Source organism: Pararge aegeria, chromosome 16 (genome assembly GCF_905163445.1).
Source record: "Pararge aegeria chromosome 16, ilParAegt1.1, whole genome shotgun sequence".
NCBI classification, from domain to species: domain Eukaryota; kingdom Metazoa; phylum Arthropoda; class Insecta; order Lepidoptera; family Nymphalidae; genus Pararge; species Pararge aegeria.
This window is the reverse complement of record NC_053195.1, coordinates 153327-172630: the sequence shown is the minus strand read 5'-3', so window position 1 is coordinate 172630 and position 19304 is coordinate 153327. Positions and strand designations below refer to the sequence as shown.

Sequence of the window (19304 nt, the reverse complement as noted above, 5' to 3'; positions counted from 1 at the left end):
CGCGGGGGGCGGCACGTTGCCATGGTGCGAGATCAGGCCACGTGCACGCGGCCAATGGCGGCGCGCGGGCCCGCACGCCGCGCGCACGGCCGCGCCACGCGGGCCTTGACACTGACACCGCCGATAGCGCCCGTGCCGCTGCACTGCTGCCAGCGCCCAGAGGAGGAGGTGGGTGCCACGGGTAGGCCGTACGAACACCTAATGATCATAATCGTTATCGTTTCTTTAAGAATTCTGTATTAGTCTTTTTAGTAAATATCTGACAAAGAAGGTTTAAAGATGGAAGGAGGGAAAACTTCATCGGACAATGCGGTTGTCTGCTGAGTTGTTTCTTCGGCCAGTCGCTGTCAGTGCTACAGTTGAGTCAACAGTTAACTTGTATGGACGTATAGTTCCTCCCATAGCAAAGAAACCCATATTTACATCTCACAGCGTTTAATCTTTTAGTATCTCTCATTACAGCATAACACAGTATAAAACTCAAACTATCTGAACATATAGTTAACTATAATAATAAAAATATAACTTCTTCAATCTTGACTAGACAATCTTTCAATATTTATATATATATGGATATTTATATACATATATACAAATATATATGTTTTAACTATATATATATGTAGTATTAGTATGTATTGTATATGTAATGTTTATAATTAGCACAATTTTGGTATTGCACTATCCCGTTTTCTCTAATATGTTTCAACCAAAGGTTGTCTTGAGGAGATCGCTTCAAGCGATAAGGCCGCCTTTGTGCATATGTATATTATCGTTTTTTTTTTGTTAACCTGGCTTTATATTTGTGTGTGTAATAAAGACTTTTTCTTCTTCTTCTTTCTGGCGGTAACTCTTTATTCCCGCCATTTTATAACTTTAATTTGATCTTTCTTTTTTGATCTGCCATGAGAATTCCGCCTCCAACTTATATCAATTATTTATGCATAATTTTTGCTAGTCGACAGACACCCTTTTTTAAACTTACACACAAAAGCAAATTTCCTAACACTTAAAACACCTATGCCTAAACCTATGTCTTCACTAGGAAACACTCAAGTCGAATGTCCTATAATTTGTGTGATGCGGAGGGAAAAAAAAAATACCAACTCTTAGATGATTAAAAAAGACGTTAGGCGTCATCTAAAGTTATGACATCGGCGGTGCGTAATTTTTAACTCGTAACAGGTCGAAACAGTTGACGGATGAAGAAAATATAAATTCGGTTATTTAAAAAAAAATAACCCTCATCCATACGATAAATGAAAATATGAAACCCAAAATACGAGGCATACTTACTTGTGGCAAGAATCATAGACATGTTAGATTATATGAGTTGCATACAAAAATCGATTGGTGAAAGGTAAATTTATGAATCGAAGATTAGGCTTTACTTAGAGATTATCTTGTTCGTCGTTAGTGGAAACGGGCATTATGAATCGAAGATTAGGCTTTACGAGTTTTATCCCCGGGACAAATATCTTACTTTGTGCGTTTTTAATAAAGAATATCGCTTGCTTTAACGGCGTCGGAAAACATCGTTAGGGCACCTGCATGCCTGAGAGATTCTGCATAAAGTTTTTACAGGCGCATGAAGCCTACCAACCGCACTTAGCAAGCATTATGGACTAAAGTTATCTCATCTCAATCTGAGCCTAGCCTGTAACTTACAAGCTCACAATGACAATTCACAATCCCAATCTGATAAATCTGACCTGCTCCGCGGTCAAATTTATGCCCATATTTCATCGATTTAATAATGTTAATATGCTATATAAATTATATTAAATGTTAAAAAATTCCAAAACAGTCATGTCAAAATAAAACCAAAATAACTGCGAAGTTCCTAATGTCCCATAGGAACATGATAAATAAAACGCGTCATATTTATATCTTTGCGTGGCTGGACTTACCCGTGTGATTGAATAAGATGTAACAGATGAAGCACCTTTACAATGTTATGTCATATCAGTTTTTTTTTTAAAAGACCTGCTGCCCGATTCATTGACCAACAAGTTGTCAACTCATCGCACATTTTGAATATGCCGAGGCCACCGTTTAGCAACTGTCGGAATATTTAGTGAGTCGGGCAGCTGGTTCCTGTGGGTAGCTGGACGTATAATAGTTTTCTTACAAATTAAAATCCATTACTATGGTGTGTCCAGTGAAAATGTCTACTTGTGAACTGCGTCATCATCGTCGCATTGGACGCCCATGCTGGTACTGGGCTGTGTAAGGAAGAATTCCTCGAGGGGGAGAGGAATTTTAGGTGGTCTTGTGTGGAGTGCTATCCGTGGGCCAGCTATATGCTGCACTTGCCTGCAGACTGCACGAGCAAATATAGTGCGTGCAACATGGCGGACTTATTCCTCCACTGTTCATCTCCTAGTGTTTCCATTTATAACGTCATTTTGATGCGCCTCGTCGCTTCTACGATCAGGCGTAGCCATCGGTTTTGCTGGATCAGGAATCTTTCTTCCGGCGCACTAAAAGAAGCGTGTTCAAAGGCTGGTTATTTGTGTATTCAATCTGCCTCTTATCGACTGCTCATATATTAAGTAGCTCTGACGTCAGCAGGATATTCGTTTGACGCTTCGGGTGAAGTGGGAGGCGGGCGGTCACTACGGACCATTATAACTGGTATTTTTACAACAATGAATGTTCTTTTTTCTTAGTTCTAGTAAAATCTATACTTATAATAAAACTGTAACTGGAAGATTTCTGCACATTTAATATATTTTGAAAATTTTGCCGGGGGATTCTTTATACTCGATACTGAGTCCAAAACAGATTTTTATTAAATTTGTGTCTGTCTGTCTGTCAGTCCGGGCATCATGTGAAAACTATGGGCATCATGTAATAACGGATTTAAATAAAATTTGGTGTAGTGTCGTCTGAGCTAGCCGTAGGGGCAGACCCTGGTCAAATTTTTTAATAATATTCGGAGTCTTAGAGGAGAACCTAGCCACCGATATCAGATGGAACTACTTATGATTATAACAATATCAGATAGAATTGCGCATTCTACTTAATTTGCAATAAAGAATCGCATGACATCTTTGAGGTTTTTTAAAAGTTCAAAATCGTACCTGAGCTTATGGAATTAATGTCCTATTTTATGAATTAAATTTAGAAGATTACGAAAACGGTAGAAAACCCCTCTCGCTTTAGTTTCAGGTTTTCGAATGTTGCTTGTAGATGGTTGATGATGGATGTTGGTTTTCGAATGTCGCTTCTCACTAATAGATAATAGGTAAAAATTTGACGTATCCAAAGTGATAGAAAGGTTTGACTTCAAGTACATGCGAAAAATAGAGTCAGGTTAAAATAAGAACATTTCCAACCAACCATAATGTATTTTTGTCTTTCAAGGAGAGCTCCTCTAAGAAGGCAAGTATGTTTGTTGTTATAATTATCACTTACAACACAGTTGTCAAAAACTAAGCGCGCATTTGACATCCCACCGCCAATCGTTGGTAAACAGTTTATCGCGGTCTGTGGACTGTAGGTAGCTATTCGTAATTTCCGTGCCCTTGCAGTTTACTCGTTTCCTTCCTTATTTACTCAGCTACTTAAAATATACTAGTTGTATCCCACGACTTAGTCCTTGTTTGTTCCAGTTATTTAAAAAATTGGCGAGAATCGGTCTTCGGGATGCAAGCTGTCTCCATGCAAAATGTCGCTAAGATTTGTTTAACTATGAAAAGGTGCAAATGAAACTTTCATGAGTAACAAAGGAAATTTTCTTTAACTCCCGCGGTAACGATACCCGGGTTCTATTCCTGAAAAAATAAGTACCATGTGAGGTGGTAGCATATGCGTCATGAAGATCGTCCAAGTGGTTGATCCGAACGTAATAGGTAGGTATGTGATATTAATAGACGTATGGGATTTTTGCTAATTGGAGACTAGCTTTTCTTATTTTAAATAGGTTTATAAGGCCATATCTCGATTTAGGTACCTACATAATAATAAGATCTCTAAAAGTTTGTCGGTAGGTAGATTTGAAAAATCCTTTTATTTCCCAATTTTTGGGGAAGGATATAAGGAAACGCAAATGAATAATTATAATTTGTTTAAGCGCGGACGGGTACCGCAACTCAGTGGGTTATATTGAGGAGCTTAGCGCATGAAAGTTTGTATGAGAGAAATATACCTACTTAGCAGCTTTTCGCGGACAAAGTTCGGAACCACTACCATATCTCACATTGTTTTAATCACACACACACACAGCCTAAGCACTTAAACTATTTCTGGCTGCAACATGACAATTGAAATATTTTAAAGTTTCTATGGAATTGATATGATAATTGTTACCGGTACACATAAGCGAACGAGTTCATATCATTGAATTAATCTTTATAAACCGGTAAGTAGGTTTATGCCGCAATTAAAAAAATAAATGTAATGTTCAAAAGATTTTAGTGCCTAATAGGTAATTGAATTAAAATTAAACTGCAATCTATATGGCTCAATTCACGTTTCATCTACACATCGCATCGCATCTCTGACCAAATCCCTAACAAAAACTAGGACCTCCGTCAGTAGTCAGTACCTAATATTATATATAATATATTCTGCGCTTCCGTCAAACTCACTCGAGTTTGACATGTTTAAACTTGTTTTTCTAAATTGAAGTACTTATCATATTCAATCATTTAGAGCCAATCTGTCGATGACTATAACGACCATAATAGACTCCTTAACAAGTCTTTGGGTACACACTGGTGCGCTAATTTCATTAGCTTTAGCTCGGACTGCCCCACCGGTGAGCGGACCAAGCGAGCTCCAGCACGCAGCTATGGTCAGTAGGTACCTAAGCAAGCCTGGACCACTGTACGCAGCTTGCAAAACCTACTAGTCGCAGACTTGTCATCAGGTCCAGCGATTGTCGAGAGATTGGAATTTTATTCTAGGTAAAAACATGCTTCCAAGCATGGATTTAGTGCGTAATGAATACAGTCCCGCAAACCTACCGGGGACCAATCAAGTTTAGACTCTGCCACATTCAAACTTATAAAATACATCACTGAATATCACTTGTCTTTATTGTCGAGCGGATTACCGAAGGTTTCAGAAATAGCACCTATCTTTGCAACTCAGAGTGAGTTGCCGCTCTATAAGAAGCTATCCGCTATATAAGAAGTACAATAAAACTTACCTAATTATTATTATGTATCTAGTTGGTTGGTTGAGTCAATATGGTTGTCTACGCTTTGAAGTTCCTTTGATATGTCTGTGATTTTTTTACACTCATAATTGAAAGTCATACTCAAATAGCTCTTTATTCAAACAGGCTCATATTATACGGCACTTTTGATGCGTTCTTTACATACAAAATGTGTACAAAGTAGTGAGTAGTGATGTCGTTAAATACATTCGTAAACTTTAAACTAATGCTACGAGGGTTCCAAACGCGCCCTAAGAAGAAGCGCACAACAAACTTAGCCGGTATTCTTTTTGTTATCACCGAAGAGAGCAAGAAGCGACCAAGTTAGAGCAATACTTCTCACCCGTGCTTTTTAATCGTTTACGGCCAAACAGATGACCCAACTGATTTATTTTACATTGATGATGACATTGATGGTAAGTGGAAAACCGCTATAGACAGAGCAAGACTTCTACTATTAAATACTGAAATTGCGGCAGAGAGGTTCTGTGCTTAAACTTGCATCTCCATTTCTATATATCTCCAGCGTGTTAGTATCGGAGCTTGGTTTTATTAGATGATGGTTAGTCGATTTGGTAATTTGCGTCACGCTTTTAGCTATTATGGTTATTCTCACAAGAATGGGTTATTTACGGCGTCATTTCAATTCATCTTCGGTCCCGTGTTACGGATTACTCTGTTCCAACGCTCGCTGCCCCGCTCGGGTCCACCGGATACGCGAACTATCGGCGTTTGCATCAAAACTCAATAAAAACGATATCATAAGACTATGAGTGGAAGAATTTAGTGATATCGACGACCTTACGCGGACGAGATGACCTCACCATTCAACAACCAATGACTACAACACGCATCAATCTTGAGCACCTGCCGTGCACCGCGCACTGCTCTGATCCGTCCGGTCGATTTTATGCCGAGACTATCATCTGGGCAGCACGACCAAATTACGTGCAACATATTCATTAGCACTGATACCTATTACCTGCTATGAAAGTAAGACCTTATCTCTTTTTTTCTACTAGACTGTTAGTACCCTACTAAAGCTTGTTTTGCATTGAACACATAAAAGCTTTATAACCTCAAGCTCTCCGTGTATACAAAGATCAACAAATAGAGAATCTCGCTAACTTCGATATTTAGCTCAAGGCCGAAGGGACGTGGAATAAGGCTTTGCTGGTGCTCTCAGACTGCGTATACTTATAACTTCAGAGCAGGCTTATTTTATGTTTCTTAGTTAGGTAGGTATTATATTAACAGACCATGGAGGCAAGGGCCACCGTAGTCATAAGACTTCTTTGGAAACGTTGGCGATACCTGGTACCGCGCATTGCAGGGAATCGCAGGCTCGGACACAAATCTTATCTACAAAAGGACCTCTGCCTTCTCCATCACCGGATATCGAGAATGGATCTGCGCGTGAATGCTTCAGTGAACTATTTCTTTAAATGTATTATTTATTCATCCTATTAGATTATATTTTTGACCAATTTGGATTACACTTAATTTTTTTTTAATATTATTTTATTGTTATAATATTATTTAATTGTAAATAAATATTCCATTCAATTCCTTCGTCAGTAAAATTAATCTCATAGTACCTACCTACATTCCTCGCTATGTATATCGCATAGGTGCGAGGTCGTATGAAAGTCAAGATGTACGATATTACTGACCGCCGCGTGCTGAAGTAGCTCCTAACTGCGCAGTCAGTCAGATAACGATTTTCACTATTGTATTTAAATAATGTCGTCACCTAACTATAAACACATCATTATCAACTAGTTTTCGCCCGCGAATTTGTTAAATTTGTTTTCCCACGGAATAGTTTCCAGACTTCCTACGTAGGTTGTTCGATTGCGAATAATAGAGGTATGGATTGTGTAGTATCAGGGTTTCTTAGTAAAAGGTACGTAACACACTTTAACTTTATTTTGGATACTTATTAATTTAATAAAATACTTCTTTTTCCTAAGTTGGAGTGTGGTGGTTGCGTGCGAGTGGTTGGGGTAGCGAAACCGCGCAAGTCCCGGAGACCCGCGAGACACAGCACGCGTGCACGAGCTGTGACCGACGACCGAGGAAACCCCTCCACGAGACCGCCGTGTCCAGCAGTTGCTTACTTATACAGGCCTACCCATTCAATCTGTAGTAGTACTTTGTACCTTTGTACTATGCATCTACCTACAGCTCTTATGTTCTTTTCATAGTTTCTTGATTCATCTTCCATACATTTATGCTGTCCTAATTTTTAGCAATAATTATTCCATATAAAAAGTTGACTTAAAATTGATTAAAACTTATTCCGATTTACAAAGTTAATAAAACACGTCTGCATGGCACAGGAGTCCGGAGGGAAGGAATAGTTTGGTTGCCTGTGGCTATAAGGCTACTGTGTAGCGTCAATTTTACTTGCTCTGTGCGTGTACATCTCTGTGGTGTAGAATAAAAGTGTATTCATTAATTCAGTGCTCAGAGTTTTTAAAACGCGTGAAATAAGGGATGGATTACTATAAAAAATACAGTTGACCTATAGTGGATCTGCAGAGTTTAAATAAGGCGATGTTACGATATTTCGATAATTAATTAAACAAGAAATAGCATGATCCGGTTTTCGGTTTCACGCCGTGTCCGTAGGTGACGACATCGCGAAGTTACGTTATCACCTTAACCCACTGATCTTGACTGTTTCAAGTTCCAAGCGCGAACTGTCGTTTTATGTTCCCTTGGGTTTATCTAATGATTTTTGAAACGCTAACAAGAAGGAATGCCAGCCTTTATTAACCCATCTCGATTTTTATGCGTATCTACCTATATTGACATCGCGAACATGTTTAGCCGAGTTTAGGTTAACCTCAACTAAGTTCTTGCGATGTTTGCGTTCAAAACCCCAAACTCTTCGACATTAGCCTCATTTTGATACGTAGGTAAACATAAATATACGTGAACTATATAATATATGTGCAAAAATATGTTCACGTCTTCTAAGCTGTGGAAATTGGCCTGTTACTCTTGCGGTCTGCATTCAACATTCTGGATATCCGAGTCGAGCTCAGATATTTTGTCATAATGAGTTATTATATGTCAAAAGGCAGGTACCTATCTACGGTTCACTAATTAGAAACGTGTGGGCCCGCCTGGCGCAGGCATGCTCCGTCTGCGGCGCCCTAAGGGCTCTCGAGGCCCCGCCACTGCTGAGCAGAGGTTGGCGATGGATGAAACAAAAGAGTTACTAAACTTGGTTTAATTTAACGAAGCCCTAATTAGTTGTGTATTATTATGTAAGTATTTACATACGCTGGGACACGTAGGTACTTAGTCGTATGTATAATGTGCGTAGGTAGTGACGCATTTGATCATTTATTACATTTATAGCGGGTTTACACGGTTAGATTTAAGTTGACCAGCATTTGTTCCTTACAAAATTGAAACGAATTTTAATGAACACTTTCTCATGGTTCAATTCAAATTGATTCAAAATTGTTACTTACGATGGCATTTTTAGTCGCATTAAAAAAACAAAGGGGTTTGCTTGGTCTAAACCATTCAGAATTGAAGGCGAATTGAACATTGTCAAGTTCAGACGATGCGAATTGACCGTTGAAAGGTTCTGACGAGGCGAATTGAACGTTGACAGGTTCAGACGAGGTGAATTGAACGTTGACAGGTTCAGACGAGGTGAATTGAACGTTGACAGGTTCAGACGAGGTGAATTGAACGTTGACAGGTTCAGACGAGGTGAATTGAACGTTGACAGGTTCAGACGAGGTGAATTGAACGTTGACAGGTTCAGACGAGGTGAATTGAACGTTGACAGGTTCAGACGAGGTGAATTGAACGTTGACAGGTTCAGACGAGGTGAATTGAACGTTGACAGGTTCAGACGAGGTGAATTGAACGTTGACAGGTTCAGACGAGGTGAATTGAACGTTGAAATAAGAGGCGAATCGCTTTCAACAACAGACTTGAATCAACAAACGTTAATAGGTGTTGATCTTTAATTGAATCTTTTTTTGTTGCCTCAATTTGTCGGTGCTCATCTTCATTCGCGATTCAGCAGTTGCTCAACCAAAATCGCACGTGTGAACCCGCTGTTACACACTGACTTATCATACATGTTATAAGTTGTTGTTTCAGTGTGAGGTAATGCAACTCTCCAAACTTGGAATTAAATGTCTATGTAATAGTCAAATACATTATTCACAAAGCACCTTCAAATCTTTCATTAAATATTACTACCAAAATAACTAGAACAAAAAAAAATGCTTTCCAATAATGCCCCATACAACTAACATTAGGTTAAACACCTGTTTAGTCACTTTTTGCCTGAAACTCAAATGTATTTAAGCTCTGACAGACGCACCGTCGGACGATTTCACAGCTAAAACGGAATAAAAGAATTTTTGTACAACAATTCATTTATGGACTGGACAACGAAATTCTTAATTCAAGCGGAATGATTTGAAATATGCGCTAGCAAGAATTTTAGAGGTGACACTGGTAAAGTTCAATTTTGTTGTTATTGCTACTAAGTTTATTCATTGACTAGTTGACCGGGAACTTTGTACCTACGGCAGTGAGTGTCGTGTACTTAAACCCTATTTGTTGAAACTAATTTAGAATTTTATTTAGGTAATAAATAATTACTTAACAACAGAAATAAAGTCCTTAAATGGCGTGTCAGCAGACATGATTAAATTAAGCTACGTATTGTATTACACGGGTTGCATTTGGGTTATTTCTCTTCATCGTAGCACCTTGTGAAATACGACATTTTTCCTTTTGCACGGCGCAAGAGGAAATACAGCGGATGATTTGCCGACTCGTGAACAAACAACGTAGGTACTTGAATATTATTGAGCATAAGAATAACATGCATTTTCTAGATTCAGCCCACAAACACTCGCCTTCGGATAGTCGGAAGCCTAGGAACGAGAACTTCATCATCTTTAATTTGTCCTTCGAGTAACGTCGCGTGAATCACAATGAGCATCAGTATTCTTTTCACCAAATGAGTTCCATTGCACAATTTGCGCCGGTTTAGATTTGGGAGCATGATGACTACAGAGCCAACCCTCACGAGAAGATTGTACATTGTAAATAGGGCAAAATCCAGTTTGATAGTTAGCGGTATCGTTTATAACACATTCACTAGATTTGAGGGAATGCACTCCGCATTAAACCAACGATTGCATTCCGAATAACAACGTTAGTGTCATCCACATCTTTATTCTTAGCCACCAAAATTGCTTATTTACTCAACCATTTGTTATTGTGGTCAGCTATGTTTGGGAATACCTCATTTATAAGCTTGTCTTTTGATGACCCTAATTGCCAAAATTCTGGGGAAAATAAAATTAATCCGTTCGATTGGTCGACAGGAAAACGGCCATTACCTATAGTCAGAACTTGCCCACTGAAGCTTCTGTACAGACCGCCACAGATTTGAGCATTTCAAGTGTTTACTTCACTACCGGCAGCAGTCGATCTGGGAATAACTGGCCGTGGTTGGGTGCACGACTCTTGACTCTCCAGACAGCCATGTGGCATCATTCTAGAAATGTGGCCGCTAGAAGTAGAGCCAACTGTCACAGCTATGTCGTATCTCGCACGAAATCAATGCCATGAGGATTTACTTCCCAGTTCCAGAGTAATTTTCTATTCTCAGAATACAGAGTTTATTAGAGTAAGATCCTTAAATATGAAATTTGCGTTTGTAAGGGAGGAACATAAAGTCGTTTTTTTTTTAAATATAATCTTTATATATATATTTCTTGTGTGCGTGTGTATGTCACTGAACTCCTCCTAAACGGCCGGACCGTTTTGAATGAATTTTTCGGTATGCGTTTGGGTGGCACCCTGGATGGTTTAGATTCAAAAATCAGCCCGACAGATGGCGTTGGGGTCCGCTAGTATAATATATGTATTTAATCAAAGTACGTGCCATTGCTAACTATGCTAGCAGTCATCTCTTGATCGTAGAGTATTTGTCTGTGGCCGGTGTGTCGTAGGTACAGCAAATCTGTAACGTATTGTAGTAGGTCCGACAGCTCGAGTTTTTCCAGAAAGTAGCGGAATTTCTAGCCATCGGATGTCTTCAGGGGAACGACGACTGCTTCAAATTGAACGAACCATGCTCTCGGGACTGGGCGCCAAAACGGTAGTAGTCTTAACTGCCCCAATATAGCGGCTCTTCGGCCATTTGTTTGGTTTCCACAGCTTCGTTTTCAATAACTTGATGTTCTTGATTTGTTTTTGGGGTCACGGGGTACAATTATTGTAGCGTCTTCTGGTTCCTTGAGGTGCTTACAGGTGGAGTGAAACTCACGATAGTTGGTAACTGAATATTTTTTGGGCTATAATGTTTCCATACACTTTTGCCATTTCATAGGTAGTTCATTGATCTCTTCACTAAAAATATTTTTTTTTGACAAAAAGAAACCGATTTTGTAATTACAACTAATAAAAAAGTAACAAAATTTTTTTTTTAAATTCGGTGCCAAGTTATATGTAGAAAGTTACTTTGTAGATAGATATCATATCTTCGTATTTCTTTTTATATAGAAGCGAGAAAAGTACCAGTAGTTTTCTACATTTTACTTGACACCTGACACTTGACTTAAAAATGTTGCTTTTTAGTTGTTTGCAATACAACTAAAAGTCAGCTTTTTTTGTCATAACATTTTTCGTTCACGCTTTTTTGTGGGTAGGTTTGCAATCATATCTAAGTAATAATAGAGAAATGTCAACTTCTCATAACCTTCTATAAAATATTGCTTTTCCCGAAGCCGGGACGTTAATGTTTGAGCAGTTCTCCCGCCACTTCACCATCAGCTCCTTTATTGTGACGAGTATAAATTGCTTACCCACTATATACCATAATCGAAATGCAACCAGGGTAATACTTTTTATAGTGTAGTTCCGGAGGCCATCCGTGCTCTTCATCATCTGTTTTACTTAAACAGATGGTGCTTTTCGATAACCAATTCGAAGTTACTTAAAAAAATACTTAAATTGCTAAAGGTGTGCGTATACTTAATATTTGAAGAGCTCCCTCAATTTCTCCAGGATCATATATATAAATAAATTTTTCAAATTGGTTTATACATGACAGGATCTTTGCTAACACAAAAAAACAACCCAATTGATCCTCCTACCTCTGTTCCTGCAAGAAGTTATAATGTATATTATTAATCTGTTGGAGCAGGGTCCGGGGAGTACGGTGGATGTCTTCGAAATGCCAATCAAAAATAATATATATTATATTATTTTCATTGGACGTTATTTTTCATCCAGGAAATATTGTAAATAATGAATCGTGTGAAGCAAATTATTTACTCAGAAGTACGTTCAAGAATAACACATCTTTTTCCCGTTGTGAAGAGCCACATCAAACTATTAATAGCTGTTCAAGTAGATACTTTTAATCTCATTTAGCAGCCTTAAGGATAGCATAGGCACGGGTTATATCAGGATTCATTTCAAATACGAGTCGGTATAAATTTAAGAAAGCGTATAAACTTTTTCTGTATTCTTTCAATAAGGTGAGTCCACCTCATACTGGATTCTATATTTGAAAGGCATATTCAGGATTGCTCCTCTTCAAGGCAGCATTTTTTTCAATTCGGTGAAATCTTTAGATGATCAGGTTACATATCTTTAACTTCTTAGAAGCCTTATTCACGATATGCGTGGATACTTTACATACGAAATTGATGCTATAGAAACGTTGTATAAATTATTATTTCAATAGTGGATAGGCTTATTAAGTTTCACAAGATTTTTGCATAAACTGCCGCAAGGTCTAATGTAAATATACATAACGCATAGGCCGCGGGCGGGCAGGTTTCCGGAGTACCGGTACACTGCTATCGACTTGCAGCCGCTGTCTATATTCGTATGACGAACCAAAGCGTACAGAAAAATCAGATAACACAAATATACTATATTTCCTTAGTGGTGGTTACTATTCATTAAAATCATTTTCGTCGTATCATCTCACACATGCGCCGCCGGCCGCGGTCGCGCGGTCAGCGCGCCGGCGGCTCGTCGTGCGGCGCCGGGCGCGCGGCCTCGAAGTCCAGCAGCAGCTTGCCGCGCGCGTGTCCGCGCGCCAGCTGCTCGTAGGCGCGGTCCGCCTCCCACCAGCCGAACACGCGCTCCACGCGCACCGAGAACTGGAACGAGAGCGCGGTCAGAGCGGGCTCGGGGGGCGCGGGGGGCGCGGGGCGCACCTGTCCGCGCTCGGCCCGGCGCCGCAGCAGCTCCAGGTCTCGCGGCGCGGGCGCGAAGTAGGCCCAGCGCACGGGCGCGCGGGCCGCCACGTTGTGCGCCAGCAGGTCCGCGCCGGCGCCCAGCGCGCCCGCCAGCAGGCCCGCGCCGTCCGTGCGCCGCAGCAGCGGGCCGCTGAGCGTGGCGTAGCGGCCGAAGCGCCAGCGCCGCGCGCCCGCCTCCGCGCCGCCCAGCCCCGCGCAGTCCAGGATGGCGTCGTACCTGCACAGACGCGCCGCCACGCGTGAGTGCAGCCGTGCCTAGTGGCGGTGACTTAGTTGGCCGCTAAACCGCGATAGATATATCACGCAACTTTTGCGGGCCGCTGCTCGCATGTATTCGGCCGATAAGGCAACATTGATTCATCTCGAAGAAGGTTCGAATATATATACTACTATTGACAATAATAATTGTGCAAAAGTATGGCCAAAGTAATAACATAGGTAAAGAGAGATCTACTTTTATTAACCAAAGTTTAGATCGAAACACACTCACCAAACACTTTTCCACGGTTGCACCACTCGGTCAACAAACAAAATCTAGCTCTTTGCACTCATTTTTGCGCCCGTTGTCAAATTATGATTATTTCCAACAGTACCTACTCTGTTTGTATAGAAGAAGTCATATAAAATCTGATGCGGTTGGCAGTGACGCAATTAGTCACCGGATGAACATTTTGGTACTCAATAACGTACTACCGATCCTATGATTCGTATGTCATATCTCTAACTTTTCTCTTTCTTCCACTAGCTTCCCTAATATCTAGCGGCTTGCATATGTTATCCCTCTACCAAAAACTTGTAACCCTAACTTACTTAGTCAATACCGTCCAATTTCTATACTACCTTTCTTATCCAAAGGTCTCGAGCTTATTGCTCATCATCAATTAACTTTGCATATCTTTCGTCCACATCACTCAGGCTCTCAGGCTTTATTAGATATGGAGTTGCGCATAAGGAGGTTCTGTTCTGTTCTGCCTGATCTTGCTTTCTTGGATGTCGATTTTGAAAATTTTTTAGGTGTTATTAGTAAGTACGACACTAATACCGTAGTGCTAGTGATGTACCACAAGGTGGGGTGCATTCGCCATTGCTTTTTTCTATCTTTATAAATTCTGACACTAAATAGCTCAAAACATCTTTTCATCTATATATTGATTGATATTATACTGCAGCATCCTTTATAAACATTTGTTTTTCTATTGTAATGCTATTAACTTAAACCTTCATACAATTACTGCCTGAAAAAGTAATTATCTCGTCCATAAATCGTAACAAGTCACAGATTACTATCTTAGGTAATTGTAGACAGCTTTCTAAAATAAATTTTACTCAACTCCCATAAGTATTGTATCGATGATACCACATTTGAATTAAGTACGTGCTGCGAAAAAATAAGGCCCAGGAATATCTGATTGCTCTCAAATTTTTGATTTGAGCCGTAAGATTGTTGGTGTCGGTGGTTGCGGAGATGGATGAATCTACTATCACTTAAAAGCAAAATATCTCTTGCTCACACACTCATCCTTCCAACCCTTGACTATGTGGATTTGTCACAACAGTCTCGTTTCAAACTGTTCGAATTAGACACTTTTGAAATCCACGATGCTGTGGATTATAAAAGCGGAGTGGAGATTCTCCCGGGGACCTTCTCGCGTACTACAAGCGCGTGCGGGAAAATGGGCCGGAGCGCATAGCGGGCATTCCGGCGGCGCGTACTCACGGGCCGCAGTCCTCCAGCGCGGCGTCGTAGTCGGCGGCCTCGCGGTCCAGCGCCTGCGCCGCGCCCAGCCGCAGCGCCAGCGGCCGCAGCTCGCGCGCGCAGCCCGCCAGCACGCGCGCGCCCGCCGCCGCCAGCAGCTGCAGCGCCGCCTGCCCCGCGCCGCCCAGCCCCAGCAGCAGCACGCGCGCGCCCCGCGCCCCCGCCCCGCCCGGCGCCAGCCCCGCCGCGCGCAGCAGCGCGCACGCCGACAGCGCGGCGAACGGCGCGCCGCCCGCCTGCAGCGGCGGCAGCGCGCGCGGCGCCGGCCCCGCCTGCAAGCCCGCGTCAGTGCTGCGGCCGGCCGGCGCCCCGAGAGGCGTCTCCTCGCCCGTGCGAAACTCGGATTCGTTAAGCGGCACCTCTAGATCTAGCCGCCCGATCGGCGTCCGGGCCTGCCTAAAGTGTCTGCCAGAGCGGTGACGATGGTGTCATCTGCGTAACGAGTCACGCGACACCCGGTCGTATATCCGATGTTCCGCAGAGGCCGACCGAGAACCGATCGTTACTCGACCTCGACCCACGAATAACGACGAAACTCCTGCAACTAAACCGCGACAAACTCGGAACAGTTGCAAGAAAGTTCACACTGAACGAACGCCTCTCTATTCTATACGTGACAGTATTCTATGCAGAGGGTGCACGGAGTCCTAGGCCGGCCCGCTACGCTTCCGGAGCGAGCGGCCGGCTAGTACCCTAGTGGTGGTCCGACTACGGCCGGTTACCATAGAGGGATGGATGGTATATTAATCTATCGCTCTTGAGATACCAAAAACATGCATGCAAGTGAACAACAAACATCCATGTATCCAAGCTTAATAATAATAATAATATCGGCTTTTAATATCTGCAACGTTAGCATTCCTATCACCGAGACCGTTGTAATCAGATCCTCGACCCACCCAGCGGTCCTTGACGAGCACGTACTGCGCGTGCGCGCCGGCGCGGTGCGGCGGCACCACGCCCCACACGGCGGCGCCGCGGCGCAGGCGCGCAGCCGGGCCCGCGCGCGCCACGGTGCCGCTGAAGTCGCGCCCCGCCACCAGCGGCAGCGCGTCCGCCGCGCCGTCCGCCGCGCGCCACGCGCCCAGCACGCGCGCGCCGTAGCCGCCTGCGGAGCACGCGCCTTACAGCACCGGCCGCGCGGGGCGCACCGGCGCCGAGCCGCTTACCGATCATGGCCACGTCCAGCGGGTTGACGGACGTCGCGCGCACTCGCACCAGCACGTCGTCGGGCGCGCGCAGCGCCGGCACGCGCGCGCTCTCCAGGCGCAGCTCTGCGCACGAGCCGTAGGCGTGCACGCGCCACGCCGCCATGCGCGCCGCGCACATGCCGACTGCAACATGAAAGGTGGAAATTTTGCCTGATCCAATATCCATTTCGCAACTTATTAGTGAGTTTGATTATGCTCAATTTTATTAACTTTAGTTTTATACTCATTATTTGTTGTTACTGATAGTGCTGATACGGCAACTAAATATTTATATTAGAGAAAAGAGCTTTTCAATCAATTTACATTGATTTCTCAGTTCATGAGAATCTTGATGTGATAAATTAAAAGAAATAAAACTATCATCTGCAAAAAATAAGTCAATTGTGGGGTTATACATATGTTTCTAATATTTGTCTCACTCATGTTCTAGTAAGGGTTAAGTATCACCAGTCTGAAATTCATATAAATAAATTTTCAATCACATTGCTCAATGCGTAGGATTGGGGCCGGGTCCCCTGACTGCAACCGCTACGCCTTGTGCTGACAAATATGGATAGTGGGATAGCATGCCTGCAAAGTGCTCGACCACTATACCTGGCAATGAGGGTTGGATTTCTGTTTGTTTGTTACTAGGATATATATATTGTAATAGACATCTTATGAAATCTCATCAACCAGAAAACTGGTAAAGTCGAGTTGCCTCGACTTTACCAGTTTTTTCAGAGCTAGCTGTATCCACATATTGTTCAAATGCACATTGAGGCAGCAGGCCACAACCAGGTTGTAAAGTGGACTAATTGTAAACAAACAAATGTCAGGCTATAGGTAAACAAAATTTTAGTCCTTTGGAAAAATTAAAGTAAATTCTAATTCATCATTCAAGTAGCAATAACCATATTCGTAAACTTAAAACTAAAGCTTAAAACAAACTAAGCCGGGTGTTTTTTTTATCATCATCATGTCACATTGTCATTTAAAATTATTAGAAGAGCAACCTGGTTAGATTTTTTATTGGTTACATTGTCCTTTATACTATAATAGGACTTTTATACTAAAAGTATACATTAAACAAATCTAAAATGTTCACAATCATTGTGTCATTTGTTTGTTTACATTTGGTCTGAAGATAGATTGGCCGCACTTTTAACTTATTGTTGTTTTATATAAGATTAACCTACAATTTCACGGTTTCAGATAAATTTACTCTGTGAGCTTCAAGACTTCCACTGTTTTGCGAAAATTCTACTAGTTGTTACATTGAGCTAATCGTTGAAAATCAAGAAAGACTTCGTATTTCTTTCATAAATTGGTTACCATAAGCTAAAGTTGTGTTAGGTTAGAACATAAATATTGCCGGCTAGTGCCGTGCCGAAGGTAGTTTCCAAATATTTGCTTCTTTGCAATCTTTTTGTTTGTCAATAACGGATTATGTGTCCGATGATGTGTTTTATTGTATTATTTTCGCCAAAAAAAATACAATAAAACGCTTCCAAACCTGGAGTTTTATTTATTTGTGGTTCCGCGATGTAGTCAATCCGGAAAATATAACATCAGTAGTAACTGGAAAGCTACTAGTTTGAAGCTTTATAAAGCAAAGCAAGTCAAAAGCAAATAATTATAGATTAGGATAGGATCCAATTCCAATCTATCCAAGCAACAATTTTTCATCAACAGCTGATTGTCACAAACGGTCTCGTTTTTTTTTACTTTTCCCATAGGGAAAAGGTAAAGGTATATCACCATACAGCCAAACAGTTTCGTTTCTAGCCACAGACCAGAACAGGAAAAGATCATTGACCACACAGCCTATTTTTTCCTCTCTTTATTCTTTCCCTTAAAGAGAAGGCAAAGGTATATCACACGTACAGCCAAGTGACAATGATTAAAGAAAATAAAAGAACCATACACTGCTATTATTATCTATTATAATAATATTATATATATAGTATAAATTTATAGTATAAATTAAAGAGAGCACCTGAGCTGCTGTGCGATTCAATAACTATTTCACCAAGTTGCCAACTCATTGTCTTCATACAAAACGCTTACATCGCTGGCACTTTCAATGATTGCATTCCAACTGATGCGTTGCCAAAACATTCATATATACTCGCGTAAATCTTTAGTAGTAAGTCAAAGTCAAATTCAAATATTTCTTTATTCAAATAGGCACATAGATGGCACTTTTGATGCGTACATTACATGTAAAATATGAAATGGGAGTGAGTTGATGGGGATAAATAAATTCGTCAACTTAAAACTAAAGCTACGAGGGTTCCAAACCGCCCTGGTCTAAGAAGAAGCCCACAACAAACTTAGCCGGTTGTTATTTTTTTTTCGTTATCACCATCTCACAATGTCATTTAAAAAACTATTAAAGAAGCAATGTGGTTAGAGCAATAATTTACACATAAGCATTTTTATCGTTAACGTAGTCCTTAATACTATAATAGGACTTTTCTATAAGCTTACGTTTAATACAAACTTTGAACTTTTTCAGAGACATCTCCAAGATAAACTCAACTGGTAATTTATTGTAAAATAGTATACAACTTCCTTTAAATGAATTACTTATTTTATGTAGTCTAGTATATTGCACTGCAAGTTTATTTTTGCTTCTAATGTTCAAACTATTCATGCATTTTCATTTACAACATCATATACGTTTTCTCTTAAATTTGGAAATATTTTTATGAACATACATTAAATTTTCAAATATGTTTTGGCCAAAAACTGTCATGTAAGAAGTATACAATGTAGTATTAGTCAATGAATCTGTACATAGTTGGGTTAGTAGTGGTAAATCATCTATAATATCGCTCTATAGTCACTCTATAATAGCTCACTACTATCGACAGCACTAAATCTCAATGTCCAATATACTATCGATAGTATCA

At 41.0% G+C, this 19304-nt stretch overlaps 1 protein-coding gene across 2 annotated transcripts; it reads right to left on the bottom strand.

Annotated features, from left to right (window-relative positions):
• Positions 1-12480: 12480 nt before the first annotated feature.
• On the bottom strand, positions 12481-18182 carry LOC120630492 (reticulon-4-interacting protein 1, mitochondrial). Of its 2 annotated transcripts, none has more exons than XM_039899737.1 (6): positions 17903-18182; positions 16366-16530; positions 16096-16304; positions 15158-15468; positions 13399-13657; positions 12481-13341 (listed from the first exon to the last, which is right to left on the bottom strand). In XM_039899737.1, exons 2-6 carry the CDS (start codon positions 16523-16525, stop codon positions 13195-13197), a joined length of 1086 nt encoding a protein of 361 aa, XP_039755671.1. In that variant the 5' UTR covers positions 16526-16530; positions 17903-18182; the 3' UTR covers positions 12481-13194. The 2 variants fall into 2 exon arrangements, with proteins under 2 accessions (XP_039755671.1, XP_039755672.1); XM_039899738.1 differs by lacking the exon at positions 17903-18182 and adding an exon at positions 17586-17658.
• Between the last annotated feature and the right edge of the window lie 1122 nt (positions 18183-19304).